Raw genomic sequence first — 15,909 nt, 5'->3', positions numbered from 1 at the left:
CGTAGGAACAAGAGATCACATAAGATGGTGGCTCTTCGGATTTCTAGTTTCTCGTAGGTTCTTGTCAGCTGGAAGGTTTCCTCCCCGTAGAGGTGAGATATTTGCTTTCGTAGATTTTCACGGGTACAGGAATGCAGGTTTTGGTGTCTTCGGGTGTCTTCCCGTGTAAGAGTTGGGGTGTCTAGGCGACGTTTCGACGAGGTCTCACTCGTCATCTTCAGGCTGGTGCTTTCGGCTTCTTGTTACTGGAACAGAGCAGGATCTCAGTGTTTGAGTTCCTATAAATACTGTTGAGGGGGTGTGGTGTATAGCCTCCAACGTTCTGGGCAGAGAGGAAGTTCCCAGGTTAGTGTGCCTTTTCTTCTTTTGTTCCTTAATTACTTGAGGGATATCTTGAGTGATTTCTTGAGTGATATTCTGAGTACCACTTAGGTGGGTCATTAAGTGTGGATTAGTTGCTAAAGCTTTCGTGTCTTGACCTCTTGAGCTTGTGAAGAGTTTTTCTGAGAAGATGGCTGTACTGCACTTAGTTGTGCTCTGGCTTGGCTTCGTGTATAGGGGCGAGCTGTGGTTTTGTGGTTTTGGGTCTATGAAATACCCTGCAAAGTCTGCCCAGCCACGTACATTGGACAAACAAACAGACGAATAAATGCACGTATCGCAGAACACAAGAATGCCGTCAAAAAAGAAGAAAAAACTTCCTCTCTTTTCCAACACATGAAAGAAACAGGACACGAAATCAATTTTGCAGATTCCAAATTGCTCTTTAACATGGAACATCACCACAAGAGAATAATCATGGAAGCCATCGAGATAGAGAAACACCCTCACAACATGAACAAGCGTGACGACACGTCCTGCCTGCCAGACATCTGGAAATTAGCCCTCCCCACAAAAACCGACACCAGAACCAGAGGCACACAGAACGCCATCACCAATCAACCACACCAGACCCAAACCCAGACCCTCTCCACAGATAAATTACAGACACCATCCAGTAGCCAAACCATAGTGGCACCTCCGGATGCTGCACCCCCCTGCAATCCCTACACAGATCTGGCTGGCACAGGGCACAAAACCACAGCTCGCCCCTATACACGAAGCCAAGCCAGAGCACAACTAAGTGCAGTACAGCCATCTTCTCAGAAAAACTCTTCACAAGCTCAAGAGGTCAAGACACGAAAGCTTTAGCAACTAATCCACACTTAATGACCCACCTAAGTGGTACTCAGAATATCACTCAAGAAATCACTCAAGATATCCCTCAAGTAATTAAGGAACAAAAGAAGAAAAGGCACACTAACCTGGGAACTTCCTCTCTGCCCAGAACGTTGGAGGCTATACACCACACCCCCTCAACAGTATTTATAGGAACTCAAACACTGAGATCCTGCTCTGTTCCAGTAACAAGAAGCCGAAAGCACCAGCCTGAAGATGACGAGTGAGACCTCGTCGAAACGTCGCCTAGACACCCCAACTCTTACACGGGAAGACACCCGAAGACACCAAAACCTGCATTCCTGTACCCGTGAAAATCTACGAAAGCATATATATATATATATATATATACACACATACAGTGGTGCCTCGCAAGACGAAATTAATTCGTTCCGCAAGTCTCTTCGTCTTGCGGTTTTTTCGTCTTGCGATGCACGGTTTCCCATAGGAATGCATTGAAAATCAATTAATGCGTTCCTAGGGAAACCGCCTTCAGACCAGGTCCGGGGACAGTCTGTCCCCGGACCTCTTCTGAAGGCTGGGGGGGTACAAGGGCTTTTCTTCCCACCCCCAGCATTTTAAAAAAACCCGGGACAGCGGAGGACTTCTCCGCTGTCCGGGCGATCTTAAAATGTTGGCGGGCGGCATTTTAAAATCGCCCCGGGACAGCGGAGGACTTCTCCGCTGTCCGGGGCGATTTAAAAGCCCCTGGGAAGGCAGGCAGGGGGGACAAAGACTTTTGCCCCCGGCCAGCCTTCAAAAGAGGTCCTGGACCTCTTCTGAAGGCTGGCGGGGGGCAAAAGTCTTTGTCCCCCCTGCCTGCCTGTCCCGGAGGGCTTTTGAAGGCAGGCGGGGGGGAGCAAAGACTTTCGCCCCCCGCCTGCCTTCAGAAGGTGTTCCCTACCCCCCACCTGGCTTCGGAGCACCGGGAGAAGTGATCTCCCCGCAGCCCCTTGCTTCAAAAGAGGTCCGGGGGCAGCGGGAAGCGCTTCCCGCTGTCCCCAGACCTGGGGCTGCGGGGAGAAGATCGCTTCTCCCCGCCGCCCCTTGCTTCAAAAGAGAAGACCCGCTGTCCCCGGGGCAAGCTTCGTTTTGCGAAGCAAGCCCATAGGGAAATTCGTCTTGCGAGGCAACTCGAAAACGAAAAAACCTTTCGTTTTGCGAGTTTTTCGTCTCGCGAGGCGTTCGTCTTGCGGGGTGCCACTGTATATATATATACATACACACACACACACACACACACACACACACACATATCCTAATTCATATAACATCATATAAATTTGGAAAGTTCACCATGTGTATCCTAGAATACACCCCTTAACCCTCTGTAATGCAAAATAGAAAGGGCTCTTGAAAGTTGAGAAATCACTGAAGGAGGCCAACAAAGCTTTTCATTTAGAGGTCACCAAATATTACGCCCGATAAAACTCAACTAGAAGAGACACACAAACTTCCCACAAAATAACTGCGCATTGTTTGCTTGTAGCAATCTGTGGAAAGTACTAAAACACTGCGCTGCAATTCACAATACTTGACAAAGAAACAAGGAAAAAACAAGACAGGGGAAAACTGGACTGTCCAGAATAGGTGCATTTGAAAACAGAGGTAACCCTTTTTGATAACCCACATATCGGGCTTATTTGAGCTAGGAGAGAATCTGAATATAGGTAACAGTCGCTAGCAAAGCAGAAATTTTAAATTCTTACACCAAAAACTTACTGGCTTCTTAAGCTGCTCTGATAAAAATGATGCTGAAAGTGGCAGTTACAGAATTTTGAGAATGGAATGCTCATTCACGGAAGCTAAGAGATGCTAGTACTCTCCTCTAGGTTTGAGGTCATGCAGTGTTAATGTATCCCAGCAAATACACCCAGAAGTTCTCTTTTTCTTTCTTTTTGCTAACACCTCAGTAACAAATACGGGTAAGTCTGACAGGCTGTGGTTCTCAGAATTAGAGTCTGTCTCCCTCGTTGCTAACTTTCAAGAGAAACAATCTTGTTCGCCCAGGCATTTGATGGCTAAAAGACAGTGTTCCTGGCAACCCTGAGATCACCTGCTGACAATGTTTTTAAACTGTTTTTAAGGTTCTTTTAAAATGTTTTATGACTGCTGTGTCTGCCACCCTGGGATCATCCAGGAGGAAGGGCGGGGTGTAAATAAAATAAATAAATGGTAGTTCAATGTGTGTGTGTTTTTTAAAAAATATTGAAATAAAAAATTTAAGGTCATATATATATATATATATATATATATATATATATATATATATATATATAGCAAATATATATATATATATATACACACACACACACACATATATAATAAATGCTCATAAATGTGCCGGCCAGGCGCGCACATGGATATGTGGACCACATGTCTGGAGCAGCACAGCAAGACCGCCCTGAAACCATTTTTACTCCCAAACTAACCAAATGTTTTCTCTGCAAGGAGGGAGGGGTTGAGGAAACCTCCCCGTTGTCTCAGAAAGTGGGTAATCACCATCTCAAAGGAATGGGCAGACTACCAGGAAAGGCAATCAGATAAGGCATTATCAGATAACCTGGCAGACAGGAAAAACAACAACATTCACATTTCTGTTGTAGACCACCTTTTCTGTGATGTAGGTATGATGTTTGTGGGGGGTGGTCTTGAGCTCCAGGGCAGGGAATTTAAAATGTCTATATAAGGGCAGGCACACCTTTGTTCTGGGTCCTCCTCCTTTCCTGCGTGTGAGGGGAGCACCCTGTTGCAACAGTTCAATAAAGATCAGGCTTACAAGCTGCTTTGCTTCTCAATATTCTCTGGTTGGCCTCTGTTATTTTCTCTGACCGATGGAGAACCTACAAAGGACTCTATAAGGGCTCTTGTGTCCCCCATACGGGAATAAGGGTAGATATTTGTTTATTACAATATGATTGTATCTAATCTTATACAATCCTTGAGATTATAGGAGACAGCCGTTTAAAGACTTCTAACACTCAATGTTAGGAAATGTTTTTCACTACGCTACACTAAGACCCCAGAAGCAAAACAAAACAAACATCCCTTAATTCACTGCCCACCAAGTAATGCTGTCCTTCACTGACAAATTTTCTAAAATGTGCTGATTAACCTACTGGCTGTAATTAGGATGCTTTCACTTGACCTAGTTCTACAAGAATTGCACAGAGAAATAAACAAACCCCAAATCCTGACTGATGGGGACACATCCTGGCTAACAAAACACACACCCAACAATCCAATTACTTACAAATTTCAGGAGGCAGATGTTCTCCCGCAGGGCTCCCACACAGCCAGCAAATCCCAGAATGAACATTACTCCGCCAACAAACAGGATAAGGACCACGGGGTCAAAGCCATGGAGGCGGGTCATTTTGGATATGTCAGAGAGCACCCCCTAAAACGAAGCAAAAACAAGAAAGAGTGAGAACCTGCTCCTTGTACTAATCAGTTATGACTTTAATGAATTAAAGCTTCCTGGCATTCTACTGTAAAGATACCATATACCTCAAAACACAATTCAAAAGCAGGCCTGCATCATAGAAGGATATGCATTGCATGCATAAAAGGCTCAGTGCAATTTAATTTCAATCAAATGTTAGGGGTGGGGGTTACGTCAATCTCCTCACAGGGTATTTAATTGCAGTAACCCTGCATACCGCGAGGAAAAATATTTGAATAAGACTTAAGGTCGTTTCACTGACTATATTTTTAATTACCTACTATATTTCACTTACTATATATTAAAAAGCATCAAATGGCTATGTGCACAAAGGGAGCCTGGGCTGGCCTCAGCTCTTTTGTCAGGTACACACTCCTGGATTTGTCATCAGGAAACATCCCTAAATATCAGGTTCTGCCAACTAATCTAAGGACCTTGCAGCCAAGCAGGCTTCCACTAGGTGGCACTAACAGAATAATAAATTGCAAAATGATTTTTATTTCTGATTTGGACACAGCTGTCAGCCTAAGACCCCCATGCAGTCATTTCCCTGCACCTGAGACAAAACTGCATAATTTCTGGATGGATTAAATAACTATCAAAGTAATAGCTGTTTACTGCAACACTGGGGTATTAATTATTATTATTAATTATTATTATCATTTTTCTGACATCGGGATATTTACATTTCAAATAAGCCTTTATTTATAGGTGTTTGTGGTGCTCCCATCAGGTACATGCCCTCAGTAAAGTTTTTGGAAACTTCAGCAGGGGAAGGGGAACACATCACAATGACTAGGAGTTTCAGAAAGAATTTAAGAAGAAATGTGAGCAGATAGTTCTCTCAAACAGTGATTCATAGCATCATTCAAATATGAGCTGCTTCACGGGAATTCCCCTTGGAATTAGCATTGTGTTTCCTTTTAAAACCAACGTCACCAGCTACCAAAACATTAGAATGGGGGCAGTTGCACGATGAAGCTGGTATCATCGAATAGATTTGGTGGGCAGAGACAGGACAAGTGTTTCATTTGTGCGACACAAAGCGCTTTGGTTTTGTTAAAAACACACACAGAGATCCAAATAACAGGAAGTGGCAATGAAAAAGAAACACCCTGGAAAGCCTTGCGCAACCTTTAATACCAGGGTGGCTGCTCCATAGCGGTTTTTGTGATTCTTCTCCTTGCACAAGTAGAAAAGCAACTTTGGGTTGGGGTTCGCCTGTACCATGTAAAACTTTTTGCAATATCCAGGAGTCCTTCGGTGAGCAAAAGGGACCTTTCCCAAGCGGAAAGGCACTTTTTGATCCAGCCCACAGAGTTCTTTGGAACGCATGAGAGCATAAGGAGAGCCCTGTTGGATCAGAGGGCTGACAGCAAATCCCAATCTACCTTCCGCCCACATCTGTTCTAAAGTCTTCTTCTTTAGCGATCACTCGTAGCCAAGTAAGAATGTCTTCCATAAACACGGTTTTAACAATCAGTCCATAAGTGACTGATGGAGGCCAATTCTGGATCCACATGTCCTTCCACAGTGGGGACATTGGTTTCCGGGTGGGAGTTGATCACAGTGTTGATTTGCCAAGCGTGCCTTCCTCTTAGCATGTTTCTCCCTTGCGTCCTGAGTTTGAGTGTCTTCAAAGCCCACCTTTGGTAAAGGCTGTTCTCCAATTGGAGCGCTCACAGGCATGCGTTTCCCAGTTGTCAGTGTTTATATTACATTTTTAAAATTTGCCTTGAGACAGTCTTTCGTTAACCACCAGCATTACGCTTTCCATTTTTGCTTTGGAAGACGATAATCAGGCATCCGCACAACACGACCAGCCCAATGAAGTTGATGTTGAAGAATCATTGCATACTACCTATCACAGTATCACAGGTAAAAATGCCCATATTTTGGATCTGGAACACCCCCACTTTCTCATTCAGAATTGCTTCTCTTCCTGTCTTCATCCCTGCCCCACTCTCCTAATCATACATTGATAAACCCACTGCCTGAATATACTCCACTGGAATTTCTATGGTTGCCATGGTTCAGAAGGTGCCTTTGGAGTGGCAACGAATCACAGCAAAGTATCCCAAGAGCAGCAGTATTTTCTCTATGAGACTATTTACCTGGGAACACTTTGTGGGTGAGAGGAGCATAAAGCAGGCTGACTAATAAAACTTAGCAGCTGAATACAAATAGCAAAACCAGAAAACCCAAAGCCCAAAACATTAACACTCTCATTAAATGCGACAAAACATTGTCATTACTAAGCAGAAGAAAACAGTTTCAGGTTCCAGGGCCCTGAAGATCAACAGCCTGCCCAATTAAAATGGCCAAATCTGGACTGCTGATTTTTGGTGTGAGTAATAGCCATATGATGCTTCCCTCCTACAGAACTTGTGTGTGTGTGTTAAGTCAGTCCTTGGAGGAGAAAGGGTACCATAGCAACTATTTTTTTTCTGGAACTCTGCCCATTTTGCGTGAAGCTTCAGAAATAGCCTATCATTTAGAAGTTAAAGGTAAATGCGCCAAATATCCCCTTGCCTCCTTTTTCCCCGCCCTGACCTGCAAATCTCATCATCACCCTATGGTTAACTGCAGAACAGCCAGCATGTCTAACAGATTCAGAACCTACAATCATGTAAAAGAGGGCCCCATTTAAAAAGGGATTACCTTAGCCCAAGGAATTCATAAAGGATGCTGGGCAAAAGGGCTGCACTCTATCATCTTCAAACCAAGCCCCACAGAGGCAGCAGGAGTGAGGAGGGGGAGCAGGAATCTCTGCTTTTTCATTCAAACACAAAACTTGTGGTTTTCCCTTGCTGAAACTAAATTTTCATATAGACTAAAGCATTGGCTGAGGAAGAGGAGTGTGGGGGGAGCATAAGGGTGGGGTAGAAGAGAAACCGGTGCAGAATTAGGCATGCCAGCTAACAATAAATTTAGGAAGCTAGGTATCTACCCTCCCAAGTTTTGATTCAAAGCAACACGGGTGATCTGCCCCAGTAACAGCCATATGGCCAAAGGGGGAGGCAGGATATAGATATTACCTCCACCAAAATCAGCAGCCCAGGTTGAGTGTGGAAGTGATGAGATGGCATGGCTTCCCCACTTAAATGCCTTGCTGGGGCCTGACAGCCCCAGGAACTTGCTTCCAGGAATTGTATAGAGGATTCCAAACTAAGGCTTCTTCCCTAGAACCAAGCCCCAGGGAACCCTGTGGACTTTCTGAATAGATATATGCAGGATTCTGCTGCAAGGCTCTTTGCACCCCCTAGATAACACTCATGAAAATAAGCCTGGAGGCAGAAAAGCAGTGCTAGTCGGAATTTCTGTCCTTCAACAGAAAGGCCAACATGTAAAGGATGAGTGTATGTGCTGTGTGAGACCCCTTGCACCTACTCATTGAGCAGCTCAATTCTCTATAGCAAAGAGTCATTTGTCTTACCTTTTCGCTCCAGGCCCAAAGACCAGCCCCAAGAAAGGCAACTCCAGCAAGCTAGGGAAGAAAAAGTAACATGCTTATTATATGCTGGAAAGCATTGTTTGGTCACGCACCCCCACCTAGAAACAATCATTATGAGGCAATATGTACATCACATTTTTTCCCCAATGGGATGGAGTGAGGGACAACATCATGAAACACCAGGTACAGGACATCTGCCACACAGGTGTGTTGAAATTTCGCTTCGGGTGAGAGTTTTACAACTGCTGCTGTTTTTCAGGTGTGGAAAGCCTCAAGGCAAGCGTAGAGTCTGGGATGTTGCCCAAGGTACCCTAACCACATAATGAGGTCTGAATTGGCTGCGGCTATCTGGGGAAGACAAGCTGAGGTAGACAGTTGATATAAATCTATGGTACGGCTGAATGTGGCATATGTTTTGCATTGAGTCTCCCCCAAAATAGAAGGTGCCAAAAAAGAGAGAAAACTATGAAAATTATCAGAGGGGCTGAAGCATCTTCATTCCTGAACAGTGTTGATGTTAGCAGTCTTCCTCTTTTCAAAATGAGTCCCCTGCCTGGGGGGTGGAAAAATGAGGAAGCCAGGAAGAGACGATGGAAGAGGACTGGAAAAAATTTAAGGACTATTTACAAAAACAGCACAAACTGTATGAATGTTAAGAAATTGCACGATTGAAAAGAGCATGGTACCAGCAACTTAGTTGAAAGACATATGAGACTAAGTGATGTTTAAGAAAATGAAATCTGAAGTAATATTATATTTGAACTAAACTAATAAGTATTGGACAAAAATTATCTGAAGTTTGAGACATAATATTTGAGAAGTATAAATTAAGAACTGAAACAAGGTAATAAATTGCTGTTTATAATTTTATTATTGAGAATGCAGGGAAGGGAGATGTGAGGAAGTCCAGTTAGGTATGAAAAAATATGTTATGAACAGTCATGATGTTTTTTATTTTAGATTTATGTTTTTGTTTATGTATATTTTTCTTTGTTTGTTATTTCTTGGTGAAGGGAGTGTAAATGTTTGGTGATTTTTCTTTGTTTGAAATTTGCAATAAAAAATATCTATTAAAAAAAAAGAAAAATGAGGAAGCCAGACAGAGCCAAAATTACCACGTAAGGAGATTATGCGGGAGAAACTGTGGCTTTAAAAACTACCACCACCAAACAAACTCAAAATCCATGTGGAACGAGGACTCTGTATGTCAGCTGACAACATAGCAGAGGCTGTAAGCCTGAACAGAAACACCCCCATAGAGGAGGGAATTAGCATAATCTGAGCCCAGTTTCCCCCCTACACATATATGATACGCTGAATCTCCAGATGCACAAAGATGGAATTGTGCTAACTGCCCTGCCCCACTTCTCAGTCTAGAGAGGGTAGGGGGGAAATAAATCACCCATCTGTAGTGATATTAAAACCACAACACACAAGAGAGCAGTCTCTGGAACCAATATGCCGAATCGGTCAACAGCCTAAACAGGAGCATTTCTACAGAGAAGATGAAGCTGAGAAGGTGATGAAACAGGAAGGAAGTCATGAGTGAGCGAGAGGCAACTGTTATCTTCGTAATGAATTTCCGAACTCGTTTACACAGTGTGCTAGGTCTGATCAGTTTTGCTTCCCCTCCGGCAAAAGCAGCTATAGATTTCATCGCAATTTCCGCCACACAAGTATGCGTTTTACCCCCCTGCCCCCAAGCAAAGGTTGTTTATTTTTGAGCTCCCAACAAGCAAACCAGCTGGGTGCCCGTTCAGCTTATTTACTGCCGCACAGCATGAGGCCAAAGTGAGAGCCATTCAAACGTTTGTTTTTTTCAGAGGAAAAAATGCTCTAGTGATCTCAAAAGCTCAGGTGGAAAACAGGGTGCAATATTCCAGTGCAACTGAAGTCCCATTGTGGAACTGTAATGTACGACTGGGCCATAAGAAAACAAGGCTGTCAATGGCTACTAGTCAGGAGAGTTAAAAGCTACCCCCAGGATCACAGACTGCATGTCTCTGAATACCAGCCTCTGGGGAATAACAGGAGGAGAGGGCTATTGTCTTCATGTCCTGCCTGTGGTCTTCCCATTAATAGACAATCTTGTGGGAAACAGGATGCCAGAATAGATGGTCCTTTGGTCTGATCCTGCAGGGCTCTTCTTTCATTCTGAAGTACAGTGCTACCTTGGGTTACACTACCTTCAGGTAACGTAACTTTCGGGTTGTGAGTGCACATGCGCAGAAGCGGCACCTCTTGTTGCGGACTTTTCGGATTGCAGACAGACCCCCAGAACGAATTAAGTTCGTATCTGGAGGGTCCACTGTAACATTATTCGGGTCACAGAAGATACTTGAAACTGTCCCACAAACTCCAGCGGGTGCAGAATGCTGCAGCGAGGCTCCTCACGGGGTCCCTGCCATGGGAGCATATTCACCCAGTGCTTTACCAGTTGCACTGGCTCCCGGTGGAGTATAGGGTCAGGTTCAAGGTGCTGGTCTTGACTTTTAAAGCCCTTTGTGGCTTAGGGCCCTCGTATCTACAGGACCGCCTCTCCTGGTATGCTCCACAGAGGACCTTAAGGTCCATGAATAACGATAGTTTAGAGGTCCCGGGCCCTAAGGAAGTCAGACTATCCCACACCAGGGCCAGTGCCCTTCAGGATTGAACCTCCTTCCATTGGGCCTGTAAAACAGAGCTATTCTGCCTGGCCTTTAATTTGAATTCAGCCTGATCTTTTATTTCCCTTCTCTTCCCTCCCCTTTTATGAAGATCACTTGCTCTGAGACCCCATTATCATCATCATCCCCCTAAAGAAACCCATGCACGAATGCATGGAGCTCACACATTAGAGCAGTGGTTCTCAAAGGTTGTGGCACACCACACTGGTGTGGCAGGAGCGGATGGCAAGGGACGATTCAAGGGCAACTAAGCATTTGAACATTTCGCTTTTGTATTATACAGTATACTATAGTGTATACTATAGTAACAAGTCCATTTTTTTTTGTTTGCTGAATATGGATAGATACATTTTCAAAATTAGATACTGAGGACAATCTCACCATATAAATGAGATTACCCAACCAAAGCAAGCTCACGCCTCACTGAGCTTGTATACATACGTAAGGTACTGTTATAAGAATTTTTAGGTCTTATATATATAAAATAAATGTTCATAAATGTACCAAGCAAACACATATATAACTATATAAACCACATCCAAAGCCCACAGAAAAAGTCCTGAGGCCATTTTGACTCTTTCAGTTACCTCAAATATTTCTCCACAAGGTCGAAGGAAATGCAGAAACCTCCCCATTGTCCCTGTCCTCACAAATCCTACCTTAAGGGCACATTTAAGGTGTGAATAGGGTGAGCCTGTGACCTGGCTCAGGAATTAAGTACAGTGGTGCCCCGCAAGACGAATGCCTCGCAAGACGGAAAACCCGCTAGACCAGGGGTGTCAAACTCAAATTCATCGGGGGCCGCATCAGCAGTTTGGTCACTCTCAAAGGGCCGGTTGTATCTGTAGGACTATGTGTCCACTCTTTATTATCATAAATTATTGTCACTGCATTCAATTATTACTGTTTTTTGTAATAATGTAAGTAATAACTAGCTCTGAAAGCAGAAACATAGTCAGAATAAAGGCAAGTAGATATTCAAATGTACAATTATTGTACAATTTACTGAAAAATGATTTTTGGTAACAGACAGTAATTTTTTTTAAACATCCAAATATTGCCAAACACTGTTTATTACACATATGGCAAACACAAGGCATTAACTTTTTTTTAACTTTTCTGACTAGATGGTTTCTGAGCACAATTCAAAGTGTTGGTGCTGACATTTAAAGCCCTAAACAGCCTCGGTCCAGTATACCTGAAGGAGCGTCTCCACCCCCATCGTTCTACCTGGACACTGAGGTCCAGCTCCGAGGGCCTTCTGGTGGTTCCCTCACTGCGAGAAGCAAAACTACAGGGAACCAGGCAGAGGGCCTTCTCGGTAGTGGCGCCTTCCCTGTGGAACACCCTCTCACCAGATGTCAAAGAGAAGAACAACTACCAGGCTTTTAGAAGACATCTGAAGGCAGCCCTGTTTAGGGAAGCTTTTAATGTTTGATGTATTTTAATATTCTTTTGGAAGCCGCCCAGAGTGGCTGGGGAAGCCCAGCCAGATGGGCGGAGTATAAATAAATTATTATTATTTTTATTATTTTTATTATTATTATTTATCCCGTGAGTCCTGTATCTAGCAGTATTTTGCTTTTGTCTTCCCAGTACCCACATGCATCACGCCAATTTTATTCCAGGCAGTAAGTACTGGTACCTTACTCAAGACTGGTTAACGTGCTGTAACTACCAAAGTCTGATTTCCAATACGTGCTTTCGCGTGTGTGGGTGGCATTTTAATCCACATTAGTGACTGTCAAGGTGAAACTGGAGCAGGGTAGTGATTCCAAATCACCGCCACATTCAGAATAAAGGTTTGCCATCGACTGGTGTGTTTGTCTCATCAGTATTGTAACAATTCGATTCGGACCATTGGTCCATCTAGCCTGGCACTGCCAGGCACTGACTAGCAGCGGCTCTGCAAGGGTTAAGGCAAGAGTCTTTCCCAGCCATATCTGGCGACAGTGAGGGTTGAGCACGGCTGACTAGCAGCGGCTCTGCAAGGGTTAAGGCAAGAGTCTTTCCCAGGGTTGAGCACGGCTGACTAGCAGCGGCTCTGCAAGGGTTAAGGCAAGAGTCTTTCCCAGGGTTGAGTAAGGCTGACTAGCAACGGCTCTGCAAGGGTTAAGGCAAGAGTCTTTCCCGAGCTAAACAGCCTCTCCCCAGCAAGGGGTTGCTCGCAGAGCACAAATGGTCACGTTCAGACCAATCCACAAACTCCTTACATTGCGTTAGCGGCTGATGTGGATCGGTAGCCTGCAAATAGTTTAAACTGCCACTTCTTGAACAATAGACCCTGCGACAGTAGTTTCCCCATCCCAATTTAATTACCCTTATGGGATTTTTATGATTACCAGGAGCTTTCCTCGCCTTGCAACTGCCTCTCTGCAAAAAGTGAACACATGCCTTGGGAGGAACGAGACTTCTTTAGAAATCAGAGCGCTTTTTCTCAGCAACAACTGCTTTTCGGAGAAAGCTCTGCAGAGCGAGCCGCTAAGCAGGCGTGAGCCGGACTCCCGTGAGCTTCGCCTTCTGCGCGCTAAAGCGAAGAGGCGGCACTGCAGCAGCCAAATAGGCCGTCCTCCTTTTCTCTGAATGTGCGGTGCTGCCGCCCCCGCCCCGGTCTTTCCCTCAATGAATACACACAAGCTTTCTCCTTAAAAAAAAAAGCGAGAATAAAAAAAAGCGCTGGCAGCCGGCAGCGGCTACACGGGCCGCATGAGGAGGTCTGCCGGGCCGGATTTGGCCCGCGGGCCTTGAGTCTGACACCCGTGCGCTAGACGAAAGGGTTTTCCGTTTTTGAGCTGCTTCGCAAGACGATTTTCCCTATGGGCTTGCTTTGCAAGACGAAAACGTCTTGCGAGTGTTCCGATTTTTTTTCGCTTTCCTCCCCTTTTTCTAAGCCGCTAATAGCCTTTTAGCCGCTAATCCGCTAAGCCTTTAATAGCCGCTAAGCCTTTAATAGCCGCTAAGCCGCTAATAGCGCTAATCCGCTAATAGGGTTGCTTCGTAAGACGAAACCGCTAGACGAAGAGACTCGCGGAACAGATTAATTTCGTCTTACGAGGCACCACTGTATTATCATTACAAAAGAATGGCCAGGCTCACCAGGTAATCCAGTCAAGTGACCATTAGCAGGTAACCTGGCAGACAGGGTAAAAACAAGGCACTCAGATTTCTGTTATAGACCACCTTTTCTGTGATGTATGTATGATGTATTGGGGGGTGGTCTTGAGCTACAGGGTGGCAATTTCAAAAGTCTATATAAGGGCTTGCACCCCATTGTTCTGGGTGCCTCCTCCCTCCTGCGTGGCGGGGGAGGGGTGAGCACCCTGTTGCAACAGTTAATAAAGCTTACTAGCTGCTTTGCTTCTCAATATTCTCTGATTGGTCTCTGTTATTTTCTCCTACCAATAGAGAACCTACAAAAGGAATCTACATGGGCTCTTGGATACCCCAAAAGGGAAAAGGGCAGTTTTTTTAACTTATATCAGTACATATGTAAGCGGCTAGTTTATAATTCTATTTTGGGAACGATTCACATTCCTATGTAGCTGCCTTGTTTTATACTTTCTGGGTGTCCCGTGATCATAATATAAAGTATTTGTGCTCCATTTTATAAATCAAGCACGGTGAGGTGGTTTGTTTGTTTGCTTGTTTTCCCCCAATGTATTTCTTATTAATTAAAAAAAAATGGTGTGACGTGAGCAGATTTTTATTCTGAAAGTGTGGCCTGGAGGAAAAAAAGAGAGAACTACTGTATTAGAACTACGAGCCCTCTTACACATTGTCCTCTCTGCCGCCATAAACAATCACCACATTGATGCATGGAGATTGCAGGCATTAACCTCATCCCAGTACACTTCGCAAGACCTCAAGGTCAGAAAAAGGGTGAAAAATAGCTACAAAACTGATGCAGGTACTTTTTATTATGAAAAAATATTTCTCATGGGCAGAAGCACAACAGTCATCTCCATTTACACAGCAGAACTTGCATCTACGATCTAGCTTTAAAAGCACCTGTAAAAACAGAGGGAAGCTTACCAAGATTTAGACAGCTGTTTCAACTTCCGCTCTCTATGGGAATACAGACCCGCTGCTGGATTTTAAAACTGACCCTGGGAGGCAAGGTGAGCACTGACAAACAAGCAGAGAGAATTCTCAGGGATTCCTGTTGCAGCTTCTGAATTCTTGAGAATTCTCTCTGCACCCCTCCACCTTCTTAGAACATCACCCGGGGTTGGTTCCACGTTCATGTTGGAATCCAATGGCTTGGTGTTGCAAGGAGGAAGCCCAAACAGCTACCCCAAACTTCTAAAAGCTGGTTACTTTTCTATCATTTTGTGGCAAACTTCTAACACTGCCTGACCCTCGCTGATACGGATCCTGCACCAAGCACAATATGCACACCCAAAACACACACCAAAAAAAAAGGAGTGCAGCCCCCAGACCCCACCATTGCAGCATCTTCAGATCTCCTCTGTCCACAGATAACCAACAGGCCTTTGGTGAGAGTTCAGCTGAACACCAACCCCTTCAACCTCCCAAGCCTAACAAAGAGTATATACAAGCCTCTGTATCCAATCTAGTTACATTTTCCAGGGGTATTCTGTCAGTTCTCTTTAGATTAAACCAGCCAACTATCCTGTGGGGAGAGTCATCTTAGGGGTTAAACCATGGGTAGGCAAACTAAGGCCCGGGGGCCGGATCTGGCCCAATCGCTTTCTAAATCTGGCCCGCAGATGATCCGGGAATCAGTGTGTTTTTACTTGAGTAGAATATGTCATTTTATTTAAAATGCATCTCTGGGTTATTTGTGGGGCATAAGAATTCGTTCATATTTTTTTCCAAAATATAGTCCGGTCCCCCACAAGGTCTGAGGGACAGTAGACCGGCCCCCTGCTGAAAAAGTTTGCTGACCCCTGGACTCTATTATTTGCAATTTCTTCAGTGAGGGGGTCTTTAATTACTTTTGTGACTGGACAACATTTAGCTTGCTAAGTCTGTTTTTAATGAAGAAGCACATAAACTGCTTTCGGGGAATTTTTATTTTTACCTTCTGAAAGTGTCAGGTAATGCTAAATAAAATTAGTAATACTATAAAATATAAATACAAGTACTTGAAAATCATTCTTTCT

The 15,909-nt window shown here is 44.3% G+C and overlaps 1 protein-coding gene across 2 annotated transcripts in view; it reads right to left on the bottom strand.

Moving 5' to 3' along the window:
* Positions 1-15,909, bottom strand: part of TSPAN14 (tetraspanin 14) — a 48,624-nt gene that overhangs the window by 10,728 nt on the left and 21,987 nt on the right. For both annotated transcript variants that reach the window (XM_083502854.1, XM_083502855.1), the window contains exons 3-4: positions 8,100-8,150; positions 4,472-4,618 (exon numbers count right to left, since the gene is read on the bottom strand). In XM_083502854.1, the coding sequence (XP_083358980.1) occupies positions 4,472-4,618; positions 8,100-8,150 (198 nt within the window). The remainder of the gene's footprint in view (positions 1-4,471; positions 4,619-8,099; positions 8,151-15,909) is intronic.

The sequence above is a fragment of the Podarcis liolepis genome (genome assembly GCF_965112155.1).
Source record: "Podarcis liolepis genome assembly, chromosome: 5".
NCBI classification, from domain to species: Eukaryota; Metazoa; Chordata; class Lepidosauria; order Squamata; family Lacertidae; genus Podarcis; species Podarcis liolepis.
Note: the sequence above shows the minus strand (reverse complement) of the source record. Positions and strands in the feature narration are given on the sequence as shown.